Below are 13,167 nucleotides of genomic sequence, written 5' to 3'. Positions count from 1 at the left end.
ATCCAAAGCCAAATGCCTTAGGATTTAATATCAGTATTCTGTGTGAGTGTTGATGCCTTCTTCCTCATTCATTCATTCATTCATTCATCCATGTATTCATCCATGCATAATTATTCATACAATCACCACTTACACTGTACCTACTACCTAAGCAGTATACCAAGTGCTGAGCGCAATTCATGGTATCACATTATAAGATGCTACCTCAAACAGGATACGTTTCTTAACTTGCTCACTAAATTGCTTCACAAGTGCCAACAGTTCCTATTCTATCTTTCCAACATTTTCTATTGCCCTGACATGATTGATTTAGGAATTGGTACCATACCTGCAGTACATGGTTATTTATAAGATCTTTTTTTTTTTTCACTGGACCTGGAGACACCAGGTTCAAAGTAGAGACCTGAATGCCCAGGAACATACAGCATGTCAATAACAAAGCAAGGGCTGGAATCCCTATCTCACAGCACCCTGCTCAGAAAGCTTGCCACATTTTTTGCTTCTTTTCATAATTCTTCTCAAGTGCTTCGTTAAAGCTAGATGATAGAGTTAATACCCCCAAAAGGTTCACTCTTACCTGTTACCTACCTGGTGAAACCGGTAACAGACAGTAGTAATGTGTGAAGGACAGAGGAAATGAGGGGTGAAACTGAAAGGCACTTGTCACAGAAAAGATGTTTACTCTTAGGCTAGCATCTTCAGAAAATGAAAAAGAATACCCTTTGGTAGTTTAATAATCATAATTGACTTCTGCTTCTGGCCATGGCAGAATAATGGTAATGACTTGCTCTCCTGACAAAAACAACTATGAAACTGTGTAAAATATGTGAAGCAACTGAATATACAAAGGGTACTGAGACTCATAGAAGATATTAAATCCCTGCCATTTTCAGACATTGGACAGATAGGATAGGACTTTGACTCTTGAGAGAAGAAACACCGTGAGAAGCCCCTGGCCTTCTGCCTGCAGTCACTATCTAGTCTTGGCATGAAGTGGTGGAGCCCAAATGGAAAGGTGATTTTAGCTCAGTGGGCAGACATTAGAATTCTACACCACTGAAATAGTTGGACTTTGCAGGGCAAGGAACTAGAGAAATGGAAGCCCTGTGACAGGGCAAAGACAGCAGAGTTCTGTGTAAGGATTCTATTTGGATTGTTGGCTGAGGGCTGGGTGTGCATGTGCAGAGTGAGATTCTTCATGAGGCCTGGCAGAGATCGCCTGCTGTAGGGCTGAGAGCTGAATGATGATGCCAGAGGTCATTCAGTTCTGGGAGATGTTGCAGATCCGGCTTAACCTGAATGAAGAAACCTCCCAGAACACCTCAGGCATTCAGTTGAGATCGCAGAACTGTCACACCTTAGGAGTAGGACTGTGCTCTTGAGTCAAATGGGGGGGTGGTTGGGGGAGGGACACCCTAGGGCTAAATTCAAAATGGAACTAGAACAAGTTAGTAGACATACAGAGTCAGAAAATATGACATATACTTAACGGGAAAAAAGCAGTCAGTAGACCCTGAAATGCTCCTGAAGTTGGAACTAGCAGGCAAGTTCTTCAAATTACCCATAATAAATGTGTTCACAGACTTTAAGCAAAAGGTGGATAAAGTGAACAAACAGGAAATCCCAACGGAGAAATGGAAATTATAAAAAACTTGCCCAGTGAAAATTCTACTACTGGAAATGAAATGAAAAATTTACTGGATGAGACTAAAAGTGGATCAGAGATCCAGAAGAAAGGGTAGTGGACTTGGAGACAGATCAATAGATATCTAATCTGAAAAATGGGAAGATACTTTAAAAAGAATTACCAGTGCCTTGTGATAATATCAGGAGGTCTACATACATGTAATTGGAGTGCCAGAGGAAGAGGAGAAAGAGAATGAGGCAGAAGAAAAATAATTGAGGAAATAATGACCAGAATTTCCCAAATTTGGTGAAAAGCCTTAAATTTCATACCTAACAATCTCAGTGAAACCCTAGCAAAATTAATGCAAAAAGAACCACACCTAAACCCATCAAAGTCACACTGCTGAAAATGAAAGAAAAAGAAAATATTAAAAGTGACCAAAAGAAAAGGGATCCATTACATACATTATATGTGAATGATGGCCGACTTCTCAGAAACCATGGAGGCCAGAAGACAATGAAACAATACCTTTAAAGCGCTGAAAGACAAAAAAAAAAAAAAAAACCTCAGTATTCTCTATTCACAAAAAGTGCTTTGAAGCTTGAAGACAAAGATGTTTTTCAGATAAAAGAAAACTAAGAAAATTTATTGCCAAGTTACCTGTTGTACAAAAAATCCTAAAGGAGGCCGGACATGGTGGCTCACGCCTGTAATCCCAGCCCTTTCAGAGGCTGAGGTTGGCAGATCCTTGAGACCAGGAGTTTGAGACCAGCCAGGGCAACATGGTGAAACCCTTCTCTACAAAAAATACAAACATTAGCCAGGCATGGTGGCACACGCCTTTAGTCCCAGCTACTCAGAAGGCTGAGGCAGGAGGATCATTTGAGCCTGGGAGGCAGAGGTTGCAGTGAGCTGAGATCACACCATTGTACTCCAGCTTGGGTGACAGAACAAGACCCTGTCTCAAAAAAAAAAAAAAAACAAAAAGAAATGCTAAAGGAAGTTCCTCAGGCTACAAAAAAAAAAAAAAAAAAAAGATACCAGGAAATTCAAGCGTTCGGGGATGGATAAAGATTACCAGAAAAGAGAAATATATGAGTAAAGGTAAACACTTTTATTTATTCAACACACACACACACGCACACACACATGACTTGGAACAATCCCGGGGTTAGGGTACTGGCCCCTCGAACAGTCAAAAATCCACCTAAAACTTTTGCATCCCCCAAAATTTTAGCTATTAAGAGCCTATTGTTGACAGCCCTACCAATAACATAAGCAGTTGGTTAATACACACTTTGTATATTATATGTATTATACACTGTATTATAATTAAGCTAGAGAAAAAATTTTATTAAAATCACAAGTGAAAATATATTTTCATTAGTTTCACTAGTCATTAATTGGAAATGGATTATCTTAAAGTTCTCCATCCTTGTCATCTTCACATTGAGTAGGCTGAGGAGGAAGAGGAAAAGGAGGCGTTGGTCTTGCTGTCTCGGGGGCGGCAGAGGTAGAAGAAATTCCATGTGCAAGTGGACCTGGGTCAGGCGTGGTGGTAGCTCGTGCCTGTAGTCCTAGCACTTTGGGAGGCTGAGATGAGAGGATTGCTTAAGCCCAGGAGGTTGAGGCTGCAGTGAGCTGTGATTGTACCACTGTACTCCGGCCTACGCACAGAGCGAGACCACATCTCAAAAAAAGAAGTAGTAGTATAATGGACCTGTAAAGGTCAAACCTGTGCTGTTCAAGGGTCAGCTGTATATATATATGACTGTCTAAAATAAAAATATATAACATTGTATTTTGAGTAACACATATGACAGCTACACCATAAAGGATGGGAGTGGAGGATGAAATTTTGCAATTATGAAGTTCTTAACGTTTTACTGAAGTGGTACAATATTAACTGTAAGTGTACTTTATAAAGTTAAGAATGTATATTGTAATCCCTAGAAAGACCTCTAAAAAAATAAACAGGTATAGCTAAAAAATCAATAGAGAAATTCAAATGGAATTCTGAAAAGTATTTAGTTTACCCACAAGAATACAGGAAACGAAGAACAGAGGAACCAGAAACAGATGAGACAAACAGAAAACAGATAGCAAAGTAGTAGACCTGTATCCATCTATATCAGTAAACTAAAGTAAATAGACTAAATACCCCAATTAAAAGATAGAAATTGTCAGACTGGGTGAAAATGCAAGACTCATTCATACACTATCTATAGGACATACTTTAAATACAAAGATACAAATCAACTGAAAGTGAAAGGATGTGTAGTAGGCAGAGTAATGCCATTACCCCACCCTAATCCCTAGAACCTGTGACTATGTGACTTTACATGGGATGGGCATGGTGGCTCACGCCTGTAATCCTAGCGCTTTGGGGGCCAGGGCAGGAGGATCACTTGAGGCCATGAGTTTGAGATCAGCCTCAGAAACATAGCAAGACCCCATCTCTATTAAAAAACTGTTTTTAAATTAGCCAGGCATGATGGCGTGTGCCTATAGTCCTAACTACTCAGGAAGCTGAGGTAGGAGGATCACTTGAGCCAGGAGTTTGAGGCTGCAGTGAACTATGATCACACCATTGCATTCCAGCCTGGGTGACAGCGAGAGACCCTGCCTCTAAAAAAGTAAATAAATAAAATGTTACCTTGCATGGCAAAAAGGACTCTGCAGACGTGATTGAAGTTGTGGACCTTGAGATGGAGTGGTTATCTTGGATTATACATCGGGTCCAGTCTAATCACACAAGTCCTTAAAAGCAGAGAACCTGTTCACACTGTGGTCAGAAAGAGATGTCACTGTGGAAGAAGGGTCAGAGCGATGCTGCGTGCTTTGAAAGTGGACAGAGGGGCTATGAGAAAGCAATGCAGGCAGTGTCCAGAAGCTGAGAAAGGTGAGCAAGAGAGACCCATGTGGAACTTCTGATGATGTTGGGCTTCTGACCTCCTATCATCTTAGAAAACTCTAAGATAATAAGTGTGTGTTGTTATAAGCCACTCAGTTTGTGGTAATTTGTTACAGCAGCCACAGAAAACCAATGTGGCGTGGAAAAATGTACCTAACAAGAGCTTCAAGAAATAAAGAGTGACAGAATTAAAGAGGGAAATCCACAGTCACAGTTGGAGATTTCAGGACCTTTCCCTCAGCAGTTGATAGGATAATTAGACGAAAACGAACAACAGCAACAAAAAGTATCAAGGACGTAGACATTCTGAACAACACTATTAACCACCATGACCTAATTTACATTTTAGAACACTGCACCCGACCAGTTTCAGAATACACATTCTTTCCTTGTGCTTATGCTGCATCCGCCAAGGTAGACTGCATGCTGGGCCATAACGCACATTTTGATAAATGTGAAAGGTTTGAGATCATACCAGGAAAAACAAAGGAAGAAGTCACACCAAATATGTTCTCTGGCCCCAGTAGGATTAAATTGGAAATAAGCAGCAACAGATACAGGCAAACACCAAATATTTCAAAAGTTAACAAAGCACTTATCAGTAATCCATGGATAAAAGAAGAAATCGCTAGAGAAAATTAAAAATATTTTGAACCAAAAGAAAAAAGAAAACTACAATACATCCAAATTGTGGTTTGCAACTAAAACAGTGCTTCAAGGGAAATGTGTATCATTAAAAGCCTTTTAAAATGCATTTTTAGCATTCAAAGTGCATTCATCTCTCCAATTAGAACTGATACTTCTTTTGTACTGTACTCTGTACAGCTATTTTTCACTATATCAATAATATTTTAATGGATCTATTAAATATTGGCTAACATTATCAACCTCTTCTTTTCTAAACTGTAAAAGCCCTTTAAGGACAAGTACGGTCGTTCTCAATTTTTTGTCTGTGATTTCTAACACAGTGCATGCTTCTTAGTGAGTTCTCAGTAGATTTTGAAAGGAAGATTGGACTGGATCTTTTCTTCATGAGAACCCTGTGGAGATAAGCAAAATAGGTATAACCCCATTTTACAATTGAGGCCTCCCACTTAATGAACAAGTGACAAAGCCAAGTTTCCAGTATTCCTCAAATGTTTTCCTTTCAGGCTCTAAATTGCTGACTTAAATGTCATCATTAGAGAGAGGTGTCTCCTCGGTAGAAGTACAAATTTTGTTCCAGAGTCAAATATGAAGACTTGATCAGTGGCCTGGCGCGGTGGCTCACACCTGTAATCTCAGCACTTTGGGAGGCCGAGGCAGGCGGATCACCTGAGGTCGGGAGTTTGTGACCAGCCTGACCAACGTGGAGAAACCCTGTCTCTACTAAAATACAAAATTAGCTGGGCATGGTGGCACATGCCTGTAATCCCAGCTACTCAGGAGGCTGAGGCAGGAGAATCGCTTGAACCCAGGGGGCGGTGGTTGCGGTGAGCCAAGATCGCACCATTGCACTCCAGCCTGGGTGACAGGAGTGAAACTCCATCTCAAAAAAAAAAAAAAAAAAAAAAAAAAGACTTGATCAGCTTATAGCCTTTATCATCTAGTCTTCTATTCTCTGGACAGTCAGCGGGGACTCTTCTGAGTTCTTGTAGCTTTTTCTTAAGGCCTATAGGAAGTCGTCTGTGCTGAGCCTGCACTTTCTATAACAGATGGAAAACTGAGGCCCAGACCTCTTAAATGGCATTGACTTAGACAGACTATAGAGCTAGTTAGTGGGGAGCCAGCACCATGACCTGGCCCCTACCTCCAGCAGGCTTCACCCACCTTTGCACCCTTGCAGGAAGCACTTAGAGGCTTGAGGTTGCCAGCTGTGGGGGGTCGAGCCTGTGCAGTGCCTCTCAGCCGCCCACGCTGGTGGGGCTCTGCACTGTTAGCTTCTTGTTTCTCTATTTTCTACCTAGGTTTCAGTTTTTCACTTGGGTTTGTTTCCCCTTTGTCTCTGGTTCAGCTTCCTTTTCCTGTTTGGTTTTAAGTAGGCTATAAAAATCAAGTTGCTGTCTTCAGAGGGTCTATGGTCCTCTGATCAACGTAGCCTGGTGGGAGTGAGTGCAGGACTCGCCTCCTCAGGGTTCCCTGTGCTGCCACTTTTCAGCCATGGCCACAAGGTGAGTACTGGAACCAGTGCAGGGGACAGAGGGATGTCAAGAGGAAACCTAGACTCTTAATGGTGAATGGGCTATAGAAATCATCTCAGATCCCCTTAGTATACTGATCGAGAAATCCATGACCAGAGGGCAGGGGCTTACATGAGGTTACACAGCAGGTTGGTGACAGTCTGCTCACTCCCTAGCCGCTGGTCTTTCCATTACACAGGCCTGTGTCTCTTGATGCCTGTGACCTTTAATGGCTTCTGGGCCAAGGACTTACTTAGAAATTAGCCCCTGCCTCAGATTATAGAGAGGAGAATCTGAGCCATCTAGGGGAATCGTTTAGCTCAGAGGTACATTTGGTGAGTCCTGGCCCTTCTCTCTAGAATGACCCGAGACTGGTTGTTTTTTCTAAATATAGGCAGAGAGGGTTCTTTTTATGATAAGAACTTCATGAACTTAATAGCAAGAATCCTGACCCTTCACTTGAGAGACTTGTGGCCTTAGGCTATTGCTGTTTAGCACATGTGTGAATACCAGCCAGTCTACAAACCGCACTCCTCATTGAGATTGTTCTTTCTAAAGGTGAGATTACATTTTGGACCTGCCTCTCCCCTGCCCTACAACTCTGAAAGATTATAGATGATAGGACAGGCAGACTTTTATCCTGTGGGGTTTGGGGCATTTGTTTGATTGACTCATGACAGCTTTGTTTTTTAGCGTAAAGTAACAGTCCCTCACTTTGAAAATTATTTCACAATTTCCAGAATGCCATTTCACCAGTTTTCTTATTTGAATCTTTTAACCGTGTTAGATCAATGAGAACGCTGTCGTCACTCCTGTTTTGTAGCTGAGAAAACCTCTGAAAAGTTGTGGGGTTTGTCCAAGATCACATGGCAGGTTGGGGAAGGAATGGAACGAGGGTTTAACAAGGATGGCCTCATCCGGTGGTTTTCGCAGCACGCTACACAGGCACAGAAGCAGCTTGCAGTGAGTTGTTAAAATTGACATGGTGGTAGGTAGAACTTGTCCAGGGCTGCTTATTTTCCAGTTGGCTTTGTTTCTGATCCTGTCATTTTAGTAACTTTAACTTTAGAGGACTCGTGAGTGGAGCTGTGGAAAACAGAATGCTTTTCATTTCAAAGGCATATCAACTTCCAAAGTCATTTTCAGTTGTAAATTACATTGTGAAAAATTCTAGCAGCTTATTCTACCCTGTCAATTACTAATTGCAGAAAATTATATCAGAAGTAAATGGGGAGGAGGCACAGCAATTTCTTTTTCAATTTTAAAATCATAGAAATCCTAGAAATTTCCATTTGAAAAGACCTTGGAGGTGATCTACAGTAGATAAGATGTTTTGGGCATCTTATCCTCCACTTCAGCCAAAATAACTCTGCTTTTATCTTTTTTATGTATTCCTCAATAATTCATTGAGGAAAAAAATGTCATTGTTGGTGGTGGTGATGATTTTCAAGTCTGAAGATTACACTAATCTAGTCCAGCTCTCGAGTGCACAGATCAGGAAATTGAGGCCCAGTGTGGAGCAGAATTTGTGTACGGGGAGCGAAGTAGTGGCTGAACCAAAGCAAAAGCCCAGGTTTTCTGGTGCGTCCCTCCCCCATACAAGGCTGCTTGCACTTTGCCACAGGTCCCTGGCCTGGCACCGTAGTGACAGTCCTGGTGGAAGCAGCGTTCGTGGAGCTGCAAGGTCAGCAGCCATAGGAGCTGTGAACTTTTCGTTTTTCCTCATGCTGACTGACCTATGGGGATACCATGACGCCTGTGGTGGGCATACAAAGGGCCTTTTAAATGTGAAAATATATCTTACCAGCTCTAGCTCTGGCTACCCACCAATCAAGAAACATTTTCCAAGTCCTAACTGGATTAGGAGCTGGGAATTCTCTTGAGCGCATGACAACATACAGAATGCTTTCACTGACATTATTTTATTTAATTATCGCAATAATCCTGAAGGTAGTGTTGTGGGGTGTTTATGTTTTTGTATTTTTTAGAGAGGAGGTCTTGCTTTATTGCCCAGGCTGGCCTCAAACTCCCAGGCTCGAGCAAGCCTCCTGCCTCAGCGGGAATACAGTTGTGGGCCACCATACCCAGCTAGCATTGTTTTTATTGTTTCTGTTTCATAGAAGGAGAGAGTAACTTGACAAGAGACATAGCCAGTGAGTGATAGACCCAAGACTTGAACCTGTGCCTCCTGATCACAGACGCTTTGCCCTTTTGCTCTTATGCCTGAATTAGAGCTGCCTCTATCCTCAGGGACTGGTAGGGAGTGAGGAAGACAGCACTCACAGAAATGAGGAGGCGACTCGCTGTGAGGACCCTGCAGCACAGAGAGTAATAAGCATAGACAGGAGGGGCAGTAAGAGTTGAGAAGTTGGGGACTGTCAGGGAAGACCTCAAAGAGAAAGTGGGATCTCAGGTGAACTTTGAAGGATAGGGATGATTTTTTAGAAGGCACTGGCAGGCATCACAGGCAACCAGTCACCCAGCAGCTGCTCTAGGTGCCAGGGACACAATGGTAAACAAGACAGGCAGTCTTGTCCTCAAACTGAGGGCAGAGTAGGGAGGCAGAATATAGTCAAGAAACCATCAACAAGAGATGTGAAAACAATAGAGCAGTGTGGTAGAGAATGACTGGGCCACTGCCTTAGCCAGTGCCCTCTGTGGAGACATGAGGCAGCCATGCTAAAATCTGAAGATTCTGAGGTGGAAAGGGCAGCAAGTATCCTCAGATGCGGACGAGGCCTGAAATAGGAACGGTTTGGTGGATTCAAGGGTCAAGAAAAATACAGAGGCTGGAGCAACATGAAGAAGGAAGAGTGAAGGCAAATAAGGGCACAGAAGGCTTTATCAGGCCCAACGGCAAAGCCTGCGAGCTGTGCTGAATTTAGTGCGTATGTCAGAATTTAGTTAGGGGAAGTCTTTGGAGGGAGGGTTCGAAGCAAAGGGGAAGACATCTGATAGAAGCTTAAGAAAATCACTCTGGGCCCTGTGTGGATAATGGCTGGCAGTGTGGCAAGAATGGAGGCAGGATGACCTCTTGGGAGGCTACCGCAGTCATCCAGGTAAGAGGTGAGGGTGGTTTGGGCCAGCAGTGGAGCAGTCAGGGTAGGCGGTGAGAAGTCACCAGATTCAGGAAGTGCTGTGGTGCTGTAGCCTCCAGGACTATCTGGTGGATCACACATGGGTGTGGGGGAATCATGAGTCAGACATGGCTTAGGTGGGTGGTGATTCCTTTCACCACGCTGGGGCAGCTGGGGTGCTAGCTGGAAGAATCTGTAGAGGTTTGGGCCTAGCAGAACAGGTTCCCAGGAAATGTGGGTTGAACAAGGTTGACCTGAGCAGGAACTAGCTGAGGTCGCGGTGCAGCAGCAGGAAACGTGATAGGGATGCGTGATATGTCTGCCACTTTTGGGGCCAGCCAGTTAATTTCATTTCCTTCCCTGGTGTCTTTGTTGTCTTTGGTAGGCTGTGGGTTTTTCTAAAGCACGTACTATCTTCTAACATATTATAGAACTTACTTGTTTTACTGTATACTGTCTGTCTTTACCCCTCTAGAATGTAAACTCCCAGAAGGCAGGGATTTTTGCCTGTTTTGTTCACTGGTGTATCCCCAATGCCTAAAACATTGCCTGGCAATACACATTTATTGAGCTGCTGGATTTAATTAACTACTTTGATATATGGTCCTAAAGATTCCTGTGCTACCAAAGCTGCTACTCAGTGGAGCTTCCTGGTGTGGCATGTTAGAGAAGAGACCAGAAAAACAGACATTTCACTTGCTGTCAGGTAGTGAAGGAACCGTGGCTGCCTGGGCACAATCATTACTGTTTATTCCACTGTGCTGCACGTCTTGAAGCTGTAAAGATGTAAGAAGTCTCGCACAGCCGGGCTTCACCTTACAATCCTTCCAACCCAATTGTATGCCTTTGTGTCAGGGTTTGGAGGAGTCTCCAGGAACACCTGGTGTTTCCTTTCCTCACAGGTATTTCCAGTCCTCACAGGCAAGTCAGAGAGTCCCAGAGGCAATTGAACAAGCCCTCAGAGATCACGTAGTCCATTCACTCTCCGTGGGAACACACACTTCCCTGGAGACCTGTAGCCAAATCATTTGGAGAGCTTCTGGAGCTTCTAAAGCTTCTCTGCCTTCCTCTGTCTCAAAGAATCCCATGTGCCTCTAGTTGAGAAACATTCCTCTAGAGATGCTAGGTTATTCTCATGAGAATGTTACGATACTCAGGTGGGCTGGGGCAGAAAATGGATGAGAACCAGTCTAGTCAATGGCTTCACTTTGGTAACTGAACCCACAGAGGAGGAAAATAACAACAGCTCAGCTTTTCTGAGTGTTATACACCAACCATTATGCTAGTTACATGATATACATACTATTTAATTCTCATCCTTTGAGGTTTTGTATCACTGTTCCCACTTTACAGATAAGAAAACAAGGGTTGGCTGGGTGTGGTGGCTCATACCTGTAATCCCAACACTTTGAGAGGCCAACGCAGGAAGATCGCCGGAGCTCAGGAGTTCAAGACCAGCCTAGGCATCATAGTGAGACCTTGTCTCTTAAAAAAAAAAAAAAAAGAAAGAAAAGAAAAGAAAAAAATGAAAATTAGCCAGGTGTGGTAGTGCATGCCTGAAGCCTATAGTCCCAACTTCTCAGGAGGCTGAGGTGGGAGGATTGCTTGAGCCCAGCAGTTCAAGCCTGCAGTGAGCTGTGATCACACTACTGCACTCCACCCTGGCGACAGAGCAAGACCCTACCTCAAAAAGAAAAGAAAACAAGGGCCTACAAAGTAACGTATTCCAGGTCACATTGTTGTCACTTGACAGAGCTTTTGATCTCTGAGAGGATCAAAATCTGCCCTCTCAGCTTTAACTTCTCAAAGCTAAACTTGTCCGAGTTTGCAGAGTCAAGGCTAGAATTGAGGCCCTCCTGATCTCTATTTTGCAGCCTCCGTCATTCTGTGCTGTTAATACCACAAGAGACAAAAGAGACCTCGTCTGTCCTGTAGCACCCCATGCCTGCGTGCATATCTCTTGTCGACGCTCTGTCAGCTCAGGATCTCTCCTACCAGCCTAGAGCTCTTTCAGAGCAGGACGCTTGTGTTATGCATTCATGTTTGTCTCTGTGCCTAGTAAATCACACAGAGTCCAAGTGGCTACTCTGTCATCAGGGGTGTTTGTAAGGGCAGAGCCGGGGTCTTCGTTCCCAGGCTGTTGATTCATCCTTGGAGCTGAACATACTGTCCCAATCCTTGGCCCAAGCCAGGCCTCTACAGTTGTCCCAAGGCTGTGCTAAAACCTGTTCCACTTCACAAGTGATCAGAGTCACAGACTCTGGAGACACAAATTTTGGGATGAAGACACAGCAAAATACATAAATGTTTTTGAGGTTTGAGTATCCTTAATGTCCACGTGGCTATCAGATGGCTCCCCAAAGAAAGGGCTACGTCAGTGGCCTTGAAAGAGTATGGGAAATGCATATGAGACAGGGTCGGTCTAGGAATATCAGACTCCCCCAACAGTTGGTTGGAGTGTTTTTCCAGATTGCACCAGGCTTCACAGAGAAATGGAGACCAGCTGTCCAGGCATCTGAGAGGGTGACATCCGAGGAGAAAAGGCAAACATCTTGATTGCCCATGACGTGGGCAACCAATTTGGATAGAAAAGAAGGTGTCGGGGTTTAACACTGAATATAGACTTTATTTACCCAAAGCCTTTCTCTAATTCTAACACTCTCAAAAATGGGGCTCAGTCACCATTTGGGTTTCCCATGTTAATACGCAGAGAGCTAATTCATTGTCTTTCATTGCTGTAATGCAGCAGTTCTCAAAATGTACTCCAGAGATTGACCCTCCTAGTAGTCTGCAGATCAGAACTATATTTATAATATTACTAAGACATCATTTGCCATTTCAGCTCTTGTCTCATGAATTCATGGTGGAATTTTCCAGAGCTATGTGATGTTTTGGCATCATCACCGTGGCAGCTAATGAAATGTCTGCTTGTATATTCTTGTGTTTTAAAAAATTATTAGTTTTAATTTCAAATAAGGAGAATATGGATAGACTTAACCTACATAAAACAGAAGCTTTTTGGCATCCTTAATAATTGAGTGTAAAGGGGTTCTCTGACCAAAAAAGTTTGAGAACCATGTGTGTAAAATAGTTGTATGGCTGAACTACAGACAGCATGCATGGAATTGAAAACACCACCTGCAAGGTGGCGGTTCCCCCTGGTAGAGGGGAGCGGCTCTGGGTCTGGGAGGAGCATACAGGCGTCACTTGAACTAAACAGCTTTATGACTTGCTGTCAGATTTCCTAGACTGCATGGTGGGATCGTGGGAACCTACTTCTCACAGGCCTGAAATACTTCACAGTAAACATTTTAAGTCTACTTCATACCATGAAACCTGTTTCACACCTGTGCCCATTAAGAAAAAAAATGGCACCCTATAAATGATTTA

General features: G+C 43.2%; 1 protein-coding gene across 8 annotated transcripts in view; it reads left to right on the top strand.

Moving 5' to 3' along the window:
- EVL (Enah/Vasp-like) overlaps window positions 1–13,167 on the top strand; it is a 171,939-nt gene that overhangs the window by 85,474 nt on the left and 73,298 nt on the right. For 2 of the 8 annotated variants that reach the window (XM_063643924.1, XM_063643921.1), the window contains exon 1: window positions 6,134–6,691. The exons of 3 other annotated variants lie outside the window; for them this stretch is intronic. In XM_063643924.1, coding sequence (XP_063499994.1) covers window positions 6,681–6,691 — 11 coding nt within the window. In that variant the 5' untranslated portion in view covers window positions 6,134–6,680. Of the gene's footprint in view, window positions 1–6,129; window positions 6,692–7,524; window positions 7,664–13,167 lie in introns of those variants that run through there. 3 more of the 8 variants (XM_055288189.2, XM_063643917.1, XM_055288188.2) reach the window with 3 other exon arrangements.

This window comes from Symphalangus syndactylus, chromosome 8, assembly GCF_028878055.3.
Source record: "Symphalangus syndactylus isolate Jambi chromosome 8, NHGRI_mSymSyn1-v2.1_pri, whole genome shotgun sequence".
Lineage (NCBI taxonomy): Eukaryota > Metazoa > Chordata > Mammalia > Primates > Hylobatidae > Symphalangus > Symphalangus syndactylus.
This window is presented reverse-complemented; position numbering and strand designations above follow the sequence as displayed.